At 48.5% G+C, this 16,460-nt stretch overlaps 1 protein-coding gene across 1 annotated transcript in view; it reads left to right on the top strand.

Moving 5' to 3' along the window:
* PRTG (protogenin) overlaps positions 1–16,460 on the top strand; it is a 75,743-nt gene that overhangs the window by 12,706 nt on the left and 46,577 nt on the right. The window contains exons 3-5 of the mRNA XM_060755821.2: positions 15,138–15,282; positions 15,429–15,562; positions 15,677–15,814. Of these exons, the coding sequence (XP_060611804.2) occupies positions 15,138–15,282; positions 15,429–15,562; positions 15,677–15,814 (417 nt within the window). The remainder of the gene's footprint in view (positions 1–15,137; positions 15,283–15,428; positions 15,563–15,676; positions 15,815–16,460) is intronic.

Raw genomic sequence — 16,460 nt, forward strand, 5'->3', positions numbered from 1 at the left:
CCATTTCTCTTTTCTTCCCTCCCTCCTTCCATCTTCTTCTTTCCTTCTATCTTTTCTTCTTCCTTCCTTCCTTCCTTCCTTCCATCTTTCTTTTCCTTTCCTTCCTTCTATTCTTCTTCCTTCCTTCCCTTCCTTCCTTCCTTCCTTCCATACTTCTTCCTTCCTTCCATCATCCTTCCTTCCTTTTCTTTTTTTTCCACCCTCCCTCCTTTTCATCTTTTCTTCTTCCTTCCTTCCTTCCTTCCTTCCATCCATCCATCCATCCATCCATCTATCTATCCACCTTTCCGTCCTTCCACCTTTTCTTCTTTTCTCCCTCCCATCTTTCCTTTCTTCCATCTTTTCTTCTTCCTTCCTTCCTTCCATTTCTCTTTTCTTCCCTCCCTCCTTCCATCTTCTTCTTTCCTTCTATCTTTTCTTCTTCCTTCCTTCCTTCCTTCCTTCCTTTCTTCCATCTTCCTTTTCCTTTCCTTCCCTTCCTTCTATTCTTCTTCCTTCACTTCCTTCCTTCCTTCCATCCTCCTTCCTTCCTTTTCTTTTTTCCACCCACCCTCCTTTCATCTTTTCTTCTTCCTTCCTTCCTTCCGTCCTTCCTTCCTTCCTTCCATCTTTTCTTCTTCCGTCTTTCCTTCCATCAATCTCTTCTTTTTTCTTACCTCTCTCCTTCCCTCCTTCCTTCCTTCCTTCCTTCCAATTTTCTTTTACTTTCCTATCCTTCCTTCTTTTCTACTTCCTTCCCTTCCTTCCTTCCTTCCTTCCTTCCTTCCTTCCTTCCATCCATTCATCCATCCATCCATCCATCCATCCACCTTTTCTTTTTTTTCTTCCCTCCCTCCTTCCTTCCTTCCTTCCTTCCTTCCATCTTTTCTTTTTTCCTTCCTTCCTTCCTTCCTTCCTTCCTTCCTTCCTTCGATCTTCTTCCTTCCCTTCCTTCCTTCCTTCCATCCATCTTTCTTTTTCTTTCCTTTCCTTCCTTCTTTTTTCTTCCTTCCTTCCCTTCCTTCCTTCCTTCCATCCTTCCTTCCACCCTTCCTTCCATCTTTCTTTTCCTTTCCTTTCCTTCTTTCTTTTTTTCTTCCTTCCCTTCCTTCCTTCCTTCCTTCCTTCCTTCCTTCCTTCCTTCCTTCCTTCCATCCATCCTTCCTTCCACCCTTCCTTCCATCTTTCTTTTCCTTTCATTTCCTTCCTCCTTTTCTCCTTCCATCCATCCATCCATCCATCCATCCATCTTTACTTTTTTCTTCCTTCCTTGCCTTTCTCCCTCCCTCCCTCCCTCCCTCCCTCCCTCCCTCCCTCCCTTCCTTCCTTCCTTCTCTCCTTCTTTCTTTCTGCATTCCCAAAACACACACACATGCCTCCCCTTGTTTTGTGAGAAAGAGGAGCCTTGAGAGATAAGGTCTCTCTTCAGAGAAAACCAACTTGTTTGGGGGTCTTCTCCTTTCAAGTGGGGAGAGAGGAGGAGGGGAGGGAGGGAGGTGTGGGGCGGAGGTGTGGGGGGCGTCCCTTTGTGAGGAGAAGGCTCCATGTGGGGCCGAAATGCTCATCGATCTGGATCGGGAGATTAGGCCCTTCCTTCCTTCCTTCCTTTGAAGTCTTCCTTGGATCTGGGCTGGCCAGAGAATGAGGGGGGCCCACCACCACATTGTGCGCCTTTTCATACGTGAGATGCAGGAAAAGGGGGTCTCCTTACCCCCAAGGCTCGCTCTCAGGCTTAGCTTGGCCAGTGTTAGGACGACCGGAAGGAGAGCTTAAGCGGGGCAACCCATGCGGGATACATGTCTTCAAAATAAGGCAAACAGCCCTGGGTGAAAGGGGACTTGGCCAGAAATAATATCATATGCAAGCTAACTGGCACATCCTGGGGATCACAACCAGACCCAGTGAAGACATGTAGATCTTAGAAAACTATGTCTTGATTTAAGTTCTTGACGTGCTGGCTGATACCCAAACAGGGGATGAGCCGGAGATGTCTCTGCCTTGGTCATTCCACTATTGGCTGCTCCTTCCCGGCAGATGTCAGGTGGTGCAATACCGGCTAAGCAGTGTAGTTTCTCCAGTGGTGTCGGGCGCAGACACCCCGTGATAATGCGGCATGTCTCATTAAGAGCCACATCCACTGTTTTAGCATGGTGAGATGTGTTCCACACTGGGCATGCGTACTCAGCAGCAGAGTAGCACAGCGCAAGGGCAGATGTCTTCACGGTGTCTGGTTGTGATCCCCAGGTTGTGCCAGTCAGCTTTCGTATGATATTGTTTCTAGCGCCCACTTTTTGCTTGATGTTCAGGCAGTGCTTCTTGTAGGTCAGAGCATGGTCCAGAGTGACTCCTCACAGGGATTTGGGTGTGTTGCAATGCTCCCGTGGGATTCCTTCCCAGGTGATCCTCAGAGCTCGGGATGCATGTCTGTTCTTAAGGTGAAAGGTACATGTCTATGTTTTAGATGGGTTGGGGATCAGCTGGCTTTCCCTGTCATAGGCAGTAAGAGCACCTAGAGCTTCGGAGAGCTTGTGTTCAACCATCTCAAAGCTCCCTGCTTGAGCGGTGATGACACAATCATCTGCGTAGATGAAGCTCTCTGTGCCTTCTGGCAGTGGCTGGTTGGGAAGAAGGCCCGAGAAAGCACCGGAATCCAGTGGCCATTCTGGAAACCAGTCTGACCATTGCTGGGAATCAGCTGCTGCGTCAAAGCCCCCAAAGTGGGGACTGCACGGGCGCTGACCCTCGTGGCTCAAAGTGGGGGAGAGACACCTCGGACAATGGCCGCAGGTTGGTCCATTGTCCGCCCTGCTGCGCCTTGAGGGTCCTCGGGATTCAACGAGCCTGGTATTGATTTCTGCCTCTTCTCGCGCACCCTCACGGACCCAGGTCAAGGGTCAGGAAATGCACACAAACGCACTTGGGGGTCCCTGGCCCCCGCCCCCTCCAGACCCAAAGCCCTTTGACAGAATGGTCCTTGGTCAAGCTCCTCTCTTCCCCTCTCCTCTCTTTTATTTTCCCTACCTTTCCTCTCCTCTTCCTTTTCCTTCCCTCTTTTTCTTTCCTTTCCTCCCTTTTCCTCTCCTTTCTATCTCCTTCTTTTCCTCTCCTCTTCCTTTTCTTTCTTTCCTCTCTTCTCTTTTCCTCTCCTTTCTATCTTCTTCTTTTCCTCTTCTCGTCCTTTTCTTTCTTTCCTCTCTACTCTTTTCCTATCTATTCCTTCCTTTTCCTTTACTTCTCTTTTCCTCTCCTCTTCCTTCCTTCTTTTTCTTTCCTCTCCTCTCTTTTCCTCTCCTTTCTATCTCCTTCTTTTCCTCTTCTCTTCCTTCTTTCCTCTCTACTCTTTTTTCCTGTCCATTCCTTCCTTTTCCTTTCTTTCTCTTTTCCTCTCCTCTTCCTTTTCTTTCCCTCTTTTTCTTTCCTCTCCTTTCTGTCTCCTTCTTTTCCTCTTATCTTCCTTTTCCATCTTTCCTCTCTACTCTTTTCCTGTCCGTTCCTTCCTTTCCTTTACTTCTCTTTTCCATCTTTCCTTTTCCTTCCCTCTTTTTCTTTCTCCCCTCTCTTTTCTTTTTCCTCTCCTTTCTATCGCCTTCTTTTCCTCTTCTCGTCCTTTTCCTTCTTTCCTCTCTACTCTTTTCCTTTTCCTATCCGTTCCTTCCTTTTCCTTTACTTCTCTTTTCCTCTCCTCTCCCTTTTTCTTCCCTCTTTTTCTTTCCTCTCCTCTCTTTTCCTCTCCTTTCTATCTCCTTCTTTTTCTCTTCTCGTCCTTTTCCTTCTTTCCTCTCTACTCTTTTCCTATCCGTTCCTTCCTATTCCTTTACTTCTCTTTTCCTCTCTTCCTTTTCTTCTCTTTTCCTCTCCTCTTCCTTTTTCTTCCCTCTTTTTCTTTCCTCTCTTCTCTTTTCCTCTCCTTTCTATCTTCTTCTTTTCCTCTTCTCTTCCTTTTCCTTCTATCCTCTCCACTCTTTTCCTGTCCGTTTCCTCCTTTTCCTTTATTTCTCTTTTTTCTCACCTCTTTCTTTTCCTTCCCTCTTTTTCTTTCCTCTCTTTTCCATTTCCTCTCCTTTCTATCTCCTTCTTTTCCTCTTCTCTTCCTTTTCCTTCTTTTCTCTCTACTCTTTTCTTTTTCCTGTCTGTTCCTTCCTTTTCCTTTACTTCTCTTTTCCTCTCCTCTTCCTTTTTCTTCCCTCTTTTTCTTTCCTCTCTTCTCTTTTCCTCTCCTTTCTATCTCCTTCTTTTCCTCTCCTCTTCCTTTTCCTTCTTTCCTTTCCTCTCTTCTTCTTTCCTCTCCTCTCTTTTTCTTCTCTTACCTATTCCTGCTTCTTCTTTTCCTTCTTTCCTTTCTTTTCCATCTTTCCTTTTACTTTTTCCTCTCTTCTTCCCTTTTCTTCTTTCCTTCTCCTTCCTTCCCTTCTTTCTCATTTTCCTCTCTTTTCCCTTCTTCTCAACTCTTACTTTTCTTATCCTTTCATTCCTCTTCTTCTCCTTTTCCTTTTCCTCTCCTTACCACTCCTCCTTCTTTTCCTCTTGCTTTTCCTTTCCTCGCATCTCTACTTCCTTTTTCTCATCTCTTTTTTCCTTATCCTACCCTTTCCTCCTTTCCCTTCTTTCCTTCCTTTCCTCTACCTCTCCTCTTCCTTTTCCTTCCCTCCTTTTCCTTGCTCTCCTCTCTTTTCCTTTTTCCCTCCATTCCATCCCCTCCTTCTTCTCCTCCTTTTCCTCTTCTCTTCCTTTTCCTCCTTTCCTTTTCTTTTTTCTACTTCTTTTTTCCCTTCTTCTCTCCCTTTTTCTTTCCTTTCCTTCCTCTCCTTCTCCTCTCTTCTCCCTTCTTTTTCCTCTGCCCCGGAGGGAGCGTGGTGGAGGCTCCTTCTTTGGAAGCTTTGAAACAGAGGCTGGGTGGCCATCTGTCAGGGGTGCTTTGAATGCAATATTTCTGCTTCTTGGCAGAATGGGGTTGGACTGGATGATGGCCCAGGAGGGCTCTTCCCACTCTAGGATTCTAGGATTCTCCACTCCTCTCTTACTTTTCTTAACCATTCCTTCTTCTCCTTTTCTTTTTCCTTCTCCCTTCCTTTCATTCCTCTCCTCCTCCTCCTTTTCCTCCCCTCTTCCTTTCCCTTCTTTCCTCTCCTTTCCTCTTTTTCTCCTTTTCCTCTCCTCTCTTTTTTTCCCTCTTTTCCTTTCCGTATCCTTACTTTCCTTCCCTCGCCGCCTTCTTTTCCTCTAATCTCTCCCTTTTCCTTTTTTCCTTTCCTTTCTTCAACTTTTCTCCTCTCCCTTCCCTTTTTCTTCTTTCCTTTCCTTTCCTTCCTCTCCTTCTCCTCTCCCTTCTTTTTTCTCAACATCTCCTCTCTTACTTTTCTTATCCATTCCTTCTTCTCCTTCTCTTTTTCCTTCTCCCTTCCATTCCTTCCTCTCCTCCTCCTCCTTTTCCTCCCCTCTTCCTTTCCCTTCTTTCCTCTCCTTTCCTCTTTTTCTCCTTTTCCTCTCCTCTCTTTTTTTTCCTCTTTTCCTTTTCGTATCCTTACTTTCCTCCCCTCGCCTTGTTAACTGCATTTCACCGCATAATAGTCGCAACCCCAATTTTTTCAGGGTATTTCTGCGTTCCTCGCATAAGAGTCGCAGAACGGTTTGAGATTGATTCCTTCCCTCCCTCCCTCCTTCCTTCCTTCCTTCCTTCCTTCCTTCCTTCCTTTTTAAAGTAAATTTTGAAGTTCTAACACAGGCATGGGCCAACTTTCCTCTTTTTCTCCTCTCTTTTTTCCATATCCTTACTTTCCTTCCCTCGCCGCCTTCTTTTCCTCTAATCTCATTCCCTTTTCCTTCTTTCCTTGAGTGGGGGTCTTTGGGAGGGGTCTCCCTGCAGCAGTCAGAGAGAGCGAAGGGGCCCCTCGGCCGGCCGCGGCCTTAGTTGCCTTTTGCGAAAAGGACATTCCCCCTCCTCTGGCCGGCCGGCCTCTGTTGCCAGGGCTGCAGGCTTGACCCCGGGGACCCCGGCCGGCCGAGAGAAAAAGAGAGAGAAAGAGGGGCCGGAGGAAGAGGAGGAGGAGGAGGAGGCTGGCCAGGCTGGGCAACGAGGAGGAGAAAGCCTTTCTCTTCAGTCCGGCCATAGAAGAAGAAGAAGATGATGAAGAGGGGCAGCTGGCCATCGATCCCTTTCTGTCCAGCAGCCGCTTTGTGCTCTTTTGCCTCTCCGTTAATGTTTTATTCACTCGTGCACTTCGGTGCCCCTTCCTGTCCTTTGGCCTGGGAGGCACATGGCTGCTCATCCCACCCGCCTGCCTTGGAAGTGTGATTGCATGGAGATTATTAAGCAAGAAAATTATTATTATTACAGAAAAAATAGACCCCTGTCTGCACGGCATCCTGTCAGATCCCTAAAATCTGGAGGAAAGCAGGAGTCATCGCCATCTTGAAGCCAGGCAAAGACCGTCATGACCCAAAAAGCTACAGACCAATCTCCCTGTTGTGCCACCACTACAACGTTCTGGAGAGACTTATTTTGCATAGAATTACGGGAAAAATAGACCCCTGTCTGATTCCTTCAGGAAAGGCAGAAGCTGCACATCGCAAGTGCTGAACCTGTCTCAGCCCACAGAAGATGGCTTTGAAAGGCAGCAGATCACAGGAGCTGTCTTCAGAGACCTGTCAGCAGCCTATGAGACTGTGAACCACCACCGCCTCCTCCTGAGAAAAATGTATAATATCCTAAAGGACAACCACCTCACCCGCCTCATAGGAAATCAGCTACAAAACAGGAGCTTTTTTGTTGAGTTTCAGGGCCAGAGAAGCAGATGGCGGAAACAGAAGAACGGCCTGCCTCAGGGGAGCGTGCTTGCCCCATCCATGTTCAACATCTACACCAATGAGCAGCCACTGCCAGAAGGGACAGAGAGCTTCATCTATGCTGATGATCGTGCCATCACCGCTCAAGCAGGGAGCTCTGAGATGGTAGAACAGAAGCTCTCCGAAGCTCTAGGTGCTCTTACTGCCTATTACAGGGAAACCAGCTGATCCCCAACCCATCTAAAACACAGACATGTGCCTTTCACCTTAAGAACAGACAAGCATCCCGAGCTCTGAGGATTATCACCTGGGAAGGAAGGAATCCCACTGGAGCATTGCAGCGCACCCAAGTACCTGGGAGGAGTCACTCTGGACCGTGCTCTGACCTACAAGAAGCACTGCCTGAATATCAAGCCAAAAGTGGGCGCTAGAAACAATATCATAGGAAAGCTGACTGGCACAACCTGGGGATCACAACCAGGCACAGTGAAGACATCTGCCCTTGCGCTGTGCTACTCTGCTGCTGAGTACGCATGCCCAGTGTGGAACACATCTCACCACGCTCAAACAGTGGATGTGGCTCTTCATGAGACATGCCGCATTATCACAGGGTGTCTGCACCCTACACCACTGGAGAAATTACACTGCTTAGCCAGTATTGCACCACCTGACATCCGCCGGGAAGTAGCAGCCAATAGTGAAAAGACCAAGGCAGAGACATCTCCAGCTCATCCCCTGTTTGGGTATCAGCCATTACGTCAATGACTTAAATCTAGAAATAGTTTTCTAAGATCTACAGAGACAGTCACTGGAACACCTCAGCAAGCGAAAGTCCAAAAGTGGCAGGCTCAAACCCAGAACTGATACCCAATGAGAGACCCCCCCTGTGGGCACACAGAAGACGGGGCGACTTGGAAGGCGCTGAACAGACGGCGCTCTGGCACCACAAGATGCAGAGCCAACCTCAAGAAATGGGGCCACAAAGTGGAATCCACGACATGTGAGTGGAGAGAAGAGCAAACCTCTGACCACCTGCTGCAATGCACCCTGAGCCCCGCCAAGTCATCCAGTGCTCTGTGTGCCTCCAGTGGTGTCGGGCGCAGACACCCCGTGATAATGCGGCATGTCTCATTAAGAGCCACATCCACTGTTTGAGCATGGTGAGATGTGTTCCACACTGGGCATGCGCACTCTGCAGCAGAGGGAGTCTCTCATCTGGTATCACCCACGGATTGAGGTTCTGGGTTTGAGCCTGCCACTTTTGGACTCTCGCTTGCTGAGGTGTTCCAGCGAGTGTCTCTCTAGATCTTGGAAAACTATTTCTTGATTTAAGTCGTTGACGTGCTGGTTGATACCCAAACAGGGGGTGAGCTGGAGATGTCTCTGCCTTGGTCCTTTCACTATTGGCTGCCACTTCCCGGCGGATGTCAGGTGGTACAATACTGGCTAAGCAGTGTAATTTCTCCAGTGGTGTAGGGCGCAGACACTCCCATGTCTCATTCAGAGCCACATCCACTGTTTTAGTGTGGTGAGATGTGTTCCACACTGGGCATGAGTACTCAGCAGCAGAGTAGCATAGCGCAAGGGCAGATGTCTTCACTGTGTCTGGTTGTGATCCCCAGGTTGTGCCAGTCAGCTTTCGTATGATATTGTTTCTAGCACCCACTTTTTGCTTGATGTTCAGGCAGTGCTTCTTGTAGGTCAGAGCACGGTCCAGAGTGACTCCTCCCAGGTATGTGGGTGCGCTGCAATGCTCCAGCGGGATTCCTTCCCAGGTAATAATCCTTGAGCTTGGGATGCTTGTCTGTTCTTAAGTTCTGTGTGCCATATTTGGTTCTGTTCGTTGTGGGAGTTCTGTGTGCCATATTTGGTTCAATTCCATCATTGGTGGAGTTCAGAGTGCTCTTTGATTGTAGGTGAACTCTACATCCCAGTAACTACAACTCTATTTTCTCCCAAGAGCGCCTCAAGAGTGCCCTCTTGTCAAAATTAACTCTACCGCGAATGCTTACTTGGCGTAAGGGGTTGACCGCCCCTGCCAATCAATCATTGATATATATTTTCTGTTCATCATGGGAGTTCTGTGTGCGATATTAGGTTCAATTCCATCATTGGTGGAGTTCAGAGTGCTCTTTGATTGTAGGTGAACTCTACATCCCAGTAACTACAACTCTTATTTTCCCCCAAGAGCGCCTCAAGAGTGCCCCCTTGTCAAAATCAACTCTACCTCGAATGCTTACTTTGCTAAGGGGTTGACCACCCCTGCCAACCAATCACTGATACATATTTTCTGTTCGTGGTGGGAGTTCTGTGTGCCATGTTTGGTTCAATTCCATCATTGGTGGAGTTCAGAATGCTCCTTGATTGTAGGTGAACTATACATCCCAGTAACTACAACTCTTATTTCCCCCCAAGAGTGCTTCAAGAGTGCCCCCTTGTCAAAATTAACTCTAGTTTCTTGTGGGTTTTTTCGGGCTATAGGGCATTTCTCCTGACATTTCGCCTGCATCTATGGCAAGCATCCTCAGAGGTAGTGAGGTCTGTTGCAATTAGGACAATGGGTTTATATATCTGTGGAATGGCTGGGGTGGGGCAAAGAGCTCTTCTCTGCTGGAGCTAGGTGTGAATGTTTCAACTGTCCACCTTCATTAGCATTTGAAGGCCTGGCTGAGCCTGGGAAAATCTTTTGTTGAGAGGTGTTAAGATGTCCCTGATTGTTTTCCCTTTGCTGTTGTAATTTTAGAGTTTTTTAATACTGGTAGCCAGATTTTGTTCATTTTCATGGTTTCTTCCTTTCTGTTGACATTGTCCACATGCTTGTGGATTTCAATGGCTTCTCTGTGTAGCCTGACATGGTGGTTGTTGGTGTGGTCCAGCATTTCTGTGTTCTCAAATAATATGCTGTGTCCAGGTTGGTTCCTCAGGTGCTCTGCTATGGCTGACTTCTCTGGTTGAAGTAGTCTGCAGTGCCTTTCATGTTCCTTGATGCGTGTGTCTGGGCAATGCTGCGTTTGGTGGTCCCTATGTAGACTTGTCCACAGCTGCATGGTATACAATGGTAGACTCCTGCAGAGGTGAGAGGATCCCTCTTGTCCTTTGCTGAACGGAGCATTTGTTGGATTTTCTTGGTGGGTTTGTAGATTGTTTGTATGCTACGTTCAGCCAAGGACAAGAGGGATCCTCTCACCTCTGCAGGAGTCTACCGGATACCATGCAGCTGTGGACAAGTCTACATAGGGACCACCAAACGCAGCGCCCAGACACGCATCAAGGAACATGAAAGGCACTGCAGACTACTCCAACCAGAGAAGTCAGTCTTAGCAGAGCACCTGAGGAACCAACCTGGACACAGCAGATTATTTGAGAACACAGAAATGCTGGGCCACTCTCACAACCACCATGTCAGACCACACAGAGAAGCCACTGAAATCCACAAGAAGCAGGTGGACAATTTCAACAGAAAGGAAGAGACCATGAAAATGAACAAAATCTGGCTACCAGTATTAAAAAAACTCTAAAATTACAACAGCAAAACAGCAGAGAGGAAACAACCAGGCACAGATTAACACCTCTCAACAAAAGATTTTCCCAGGCTCTGCCAGGCCTTCAAATGCTAATGATGGTGGTCAGTTGAAACATTCACACCTGGCTCCAGCAGAGAAGAGCTCTTTGCCCCACCCCAGCCATTCCACAGCTATATAAACTCATTGTCCTAGTTCCAACAGACCTCACTACCTCTGAGGATGCTTGCCATAGATGCAGGCGAAACGTCAGGAGAGAATGCTAGAGGTACTGCCAGGCCATCAAATGCTAATCAAGGAGGTCAGTTGAAACATTCACACCCAGCTCCAGCAGACAAGAGTTCTTTGCCCCACCCCAGCCATTCCACAGATATATAAACCCATTTTTCCTACTTGCAACAGACCTCACTACCTCTGAGGATGCTTGCCATAGATGCAGGCGAAACGTCAGGAGAGAATGCCTCCAGAACATGGGCATAAATCCCGAAGAAACCTACAAAAGCCCACTAATTAAGGTGGTCAGTTGAAACATTCCCACCTAGCTCCAGCAGACAAGAGTCCTTTGTCCCACCCTGGTCATTCCACAGATATATAAACCCTTTTTCCTAGTTCCAACAGACCTCACTACCTCTGAGGATGCTTGCCATAGATGCATGCGAAACGTCAGGAGAGAATGCTAGAGGTACTGCTAGGCCATCAAATGGTAATCAAGGTGGTCAGTTGAAACATTCACACCCAGCTCCAGCAGACAAGAGTCCTTTCTCCCACCCTGGTCATTCCACAGATATATAAACCCTTTTTCCTAGTTCCAACAGACCTCACCACCTCTGAGGATGCTTGCCATAGATGCAGGCGAAACGTCAGGAGAGAATGCTAGAGGTACTGCTAGGCCATCAAATGCTAATCAAGGAGGTCAGTTGAAACATTCACACCCAGCTCCAGCAGACAAGAGTCCTTTCTCCCACCCTGGTCATTCCACAGATATATAAACCCTTTTTCCTAGTTCCAACAGACCTCACAACCTCTGAGGATGCTTGCCATAGATGCAGGCGAAACGTCAGGAGAGAATGCCTCTAGACCATGGCCCTATAGCCCGAAAAAACCTACAACCCAGTGATTCCAGCCATGAAAGCCTTCGACAATACATCTAATCACCTCTCAACAAAAGATTGCTCCAAGCACTGCCAGGCCATCCAATGCTAATTAAGGTGGTCAGTTGAAACATTCATACCTGGCTCCAGCAGACAAGAGTCCTTTGTCCCACCCTGGTCATCATTCCACAGATATATAAACCCTTTTTCCTAGTTCCAACAGACCTCACTACCTCTGAGGATGCTTGCCATAGATGCAGGCGAAACGTCAGGAGAGAATGCCTCTAGAACATGGCCGTATAGCCTGAAAAAACCCACAAGAACCTAGTGATTCCAGCCATGAAAGCCTTTGACAATACAAAATTAACTCTACCGCGACTGCTTACTTTGCGTAAGGGGTTGACCGCCCCTGCTGGAGAGTGTCCAGAGAGGAGGGTGATCCATTGGGGACATATGGCGGAGGAGTTAAGCAATGCCATTCTGTTGCATTCTGTGCGGAAGAGGAGGAGGGATCGCTCTGGGCAATGAGAGAGAGAGAGAGAAGGGAACGGGGGGGGGGGGGGGTCCCTTTGTCCTGTTTGGGGGCAAAGGTGATGAATGGGGCCGGGAAGGAGAAGGAGGAGGACAGATGGCCGGGCCCTTTCCCTCTCTCCCCTCTCCGCTCCTTCTCTCTCATTCTTGCATCTGGAATTCCAACCCCCCCCCCCCCACCCCAATTTATTGATGACAGCTTGGTGCAATTACCTCTCTCGCTCTCTCTCTCTCTCTACACAAGGCAGATTTATGCCCTGTCTTCCTTTTCTTCTTCTTAAAAGGAAAACACAATGCTTGCTGCTGGGATTGGGGATGGCTCCCTCCGCCTGGGACTTTGATCTGCTTCGGCTCCTCCAGACCCCGATCCAACCCCAATTCTCAATGGCTCCCCCAAATCACTGCAATTCCCAGAATTAGCATGTGCCATCCCCAGCAAACCTAAAAGGGCCGACTTGACGTCAACATACCTTTTCAATTGGCAGCTATCTCAATATTCAAATGCCAAAATGTTTTAGAGAAGTATTCCCTCGAGCTAGCTTGATACAATGGTCAGATACGAGAGATTTAACAGCATACCTTATCATGAACCGTCAGAGGTGGCTCTAGTTAATTTTCAACGGTAAGCAAACAGTATTTTGGCGCCCCCCCCCCCCCCAAACCAATCACTGATTGATTGATTGATTTACTTTGCTTATATACCGCTGTTCTCAGCCCGGGGGCGACTCACAGCGGTGTACAACATAGAAAAGACAAGGTTCAAAATTCAAGACACAATCTAAAATATCAATCTAGCAATAACCAAAAACATCATCATCAAAAACATCAACAATATCAATAATACAAAAAGCCATTCCGCGTCATCTCATCGTCCAAACCACAATCCAGTATCCTTTTCCGTTGTTCCATTCCTGTCGTCATTACCAATTATTGCACTTCTTGTTCGAACGCCTTCTTCAACAGCCAAGTCTTTAATTTCCTGCGGAATATCATCAGGGAAGGAGCCAGTCTGATGTCCACGGGGTTCCACAGCCGAGGAGCCACCACCGAGAAGGCCCTATCTCTCGTCCTCGCCAGGCGTGCCTGTGAGGCAGGCCCTATGAGGAGCGGCTTAGGGAACTGGGCATGTTTAGCCCGAAGAAGAGAAGGCTGAGAGGAGATATGATAGCCATGTATAAATATGTGAGAGGAAGCCACAGGGAGGAGGGAGCAAGCTTGTTTTCTGCTTCCTTGGAGACTAGGACACGGAACAATGGCTTCAAACTACAAGAGAGGAGATTCCATCTGAACATGAGGAAGAACTTCCTGACTGTGAGAGCCGTTCAGCAATGGAACTCTCTGCCCCGGAGTGTGGTGGAGGCTCCTTCCTTGGAAGCTTTTAAACAGAGGCTGGATGGCCATCTGTCAGGGGTGATTTGAATGCAATATTCCTGCTTCTTGGCAGAATGGGGTTGGACTGGATGGCCCATGAGGTCTCTTCCAACTCTTTGATTCTATGATTCTATGATTCTATGGATCGAGAGCAGGGCCTCCCCGGAAGATCTCAAAGTCCTGGTGGGCTCATAGGCCGAGATGCGGTCAGTTAGGTATCTTGGGCCGGAACCGTTTAGGGCTTTATAGGCCAACGCCAGCACCTTGAATTGAGCCCGGTAGCAATTGGCAGCCAGTGGAGCTGGTGCAGCAGAGGAGTGGTATTCTCCCTGCGCTCCGCTCCAGTTAGTATCATGGCTGCCGCACGTTGGACCAATTGAAACTTCCGGGCCGTCTTCAAGGGCAACCCCACGTAGAGAGTGTTGCAGTAGTCTAAACAGGATGTAACCGGAGTGTGGACTACCATGGCCAAGTCAGACTTCCCGAAGTACGGGCGCAGCTGGCGCACGAGCCTAAGCTGTGCAAATGCTCCCCTGGTCACCGCCGAAACCTGGGGTTCCAGGCTCAGCGATGAGTCCAGGGTCACACCCAAGCTGCAAACCTGCGTCTTCAGGGGGAGTGTCACCCCGTCCAACACAGGCTGTGACCCTATGCCCTGTTCGGACGTACGACTGACCAGGAGTACCTCTGTCTTGTCTGGATTTAGTTTCAATCTGTTGGCCCTCATCCAGACCGTCACAGCGGCCAAGCACCGGTTCAGGACCTGAACAGCCTCCTTAGTAGCACGTGGGAAGGAGTGACAGAGTTGGACATCATCCGCGTACAAATGACATCGCACCCCGAAACTCCGGATGATCTCCCCCAGTGGCTTCATGTAGATATTAAACAGCATATATATTTTCTTTATTTCGTATACTTCTACCCCGCCCTTCTCAACCCCCGAGGGGGGACTCAGGGCGGCTTACAAAAGGCACATCTTGGTGCCCGCACAAATACAATAACATATAAAACCAGCAATTAAATGGTCAACAATTAAAAACAATTAAAACAACAATATATCACACAATCGATAGCCAATCTCAGAAACAGCGTTCGCCAGTCATATTTCGTTCCACCTTGTCCAGTTCCTATCCATCGTCACAGTCCCTTATTCACCTGCCAGATTGCCCAAACGCCTGGTCCCACATCCATGTTTTTAATTTCTTTCTGAAGGAAAGGAGGGATGTCACTGATCTGATCTCCCCGGGGAGTGAATTCCACAGGTGAGGGGCCACCACTGAGAAGGCCCTGCTCCTCGTCCCCGTCAATCTCACTTGTGATAGAGGTGTTGTCGAGAGCAGGGCCTCCCCAGAGGATCTAAAACTCCAAGGTGGGACGTAGAGGGAGATCCGTTCGGACAGATACACTGGGCCGGAACCGTATAGGGTTTTGTAGGTCAAAACCAGCACTTTGAATTGTGCTCGGAACTGGATTGGCAGCCAGTGGAGCTGACACAACAGGGGGGTGGTGTGCTCCCTGTACGCTGCTCCGGTGATTAATCTGGCTGCCGCCCGCTGGACTAATTGAAGTTTCCGAATAGTCTTCAAAGGCAACCTCACGTAGAGTGCGTTGCAGTAATCTATCCGGGATGTAACAAGAGCGTGGACCACCGTGGCCAGATCCGACTTCCCAAGATACGGGCGCAGCTGGCGCACAAGTTTTCATTGTCTGTTCATCGTGGGAGTTCGTATATAGATGATGATTATAACTTTTCATGATGCATTCCTTTTTATCCGTGACTTCTTGTTGTTGTTGTTGTTGTGTGTGTATATGCGCCCGTGTTGTGATTTTGATGATGTGTGCCTTCTCTTCCTCGGTCCAGCCATGCCGGCCTTTGAGCTGCAGCCGCTTCCGGCCACCGTTCCCGAGGGCGGTGTGGCTCGCTTTGCCTGCAAGGTCTCCTCTGTCCCTCCGGCCGTCATCACCTGGGAGCGCAACCGCACCGCGCTCCCCATCGCCCTGGACAGGTGCGTCATCGCCCTGGACACTCCGAAATGCCCAGGCGACCCCCCTGGGGGTCGCGATCCCCAGGTTGAGAACCGCTGACCTAGAGGGCTGAAGTTGGCCCAGACCTGCCTTAGAGACCTAAACCCACTGCCTCCTTCTCCCCTAGGATCACGGCCTTGCCCTCCGGAGTCCTGCAAATCTACGGCGTCCGGCAACAGGATGCGGGGAGCTACCGCTGTGTGGCCACGGCCCCCGCCAACCGCAGGAAGAGCGCTGAAGCCACGCTCATCGTCCTCCCAGGTACTGTGAAAGGCCCAACTCCTCCTGTGCATGCCACTTTGCGTGTGTCTCCGAGTGGCCGTCTCACCCGTGGCTTGCCCCTTTCCTCCCTCCCTCCCTTCCTTCCTTCCGAAGCCTCCAACACCAAGCTCCTCCACAAGCCTTCCATCATCGCCGGTCCAGAGAACGTAACGGCAGCTCTCCACCAGACGGTCATCTTTGAGTGTGTGGCCACCGGGAACCCAAAGCCCATCATTTCCTGGAGCCGCTTGGGTGAGTCCCCCAAAGATGATGATGATGATGATGATGATTGTGATTGTGTTACTGTGAGTTTTCCAGGCTGTCTGGCCATTCCTGCCTGATGTTCTGATAGATAGATAGATAGATAGATAGATAGATAGATAGATAGATAGATACTGTAGATAGATAGTTAAGTAGGTAGGTAGACTGATAGATACCGTAGATAGGTAGATACTGTAGATAGACAGACAGATAGATAGATACCATAGATAGGTAGGTAGGTAGGTAGAAAGATAGATAGATAGATACCATAGATAGGTAGGAAGGTAGATAGGTAGATAGATAGATACCATAGATACCATAGATAGATAGATAGATAGATAGATAGATAGATAGATAGATAGATAGATAGATACCGTAGATAGGTAGGTAGGTAGGTAGATAGATAGATAGATACCATAGATAGATAGATACCATAGGTAGGTAGGTAGGTAGGTAGGTAGGTAGGAAGACAGAAAGATAGATAGATAGACAGACAGACAGACAGACAGATAGATACCATAGATAAGTAGGAAGGTAGATAGGTAGATAGATAGATACCATAGATAGGTAGGTAGGTAGATAGATACCGTAGATAGGTAGATACCGTAGGTAGGTAGGTAGGTACGTAGACAGATAG

The sequence above is a fragment of the Anolis sagrei genome, chromosome 9 (genome assembly GCF_037176765.1).
Source record: "Anolis sagrei isolate rAnoSag1 chromosome 9, rAnoSag1.mat, whole genome shotgun sequence".
Lineage (NCBI taxonomy): Eukaryota > Metazoa > Chordata > Lepidosauria > Squamata > Dactyloidae > Anolis > Anolis sagrei.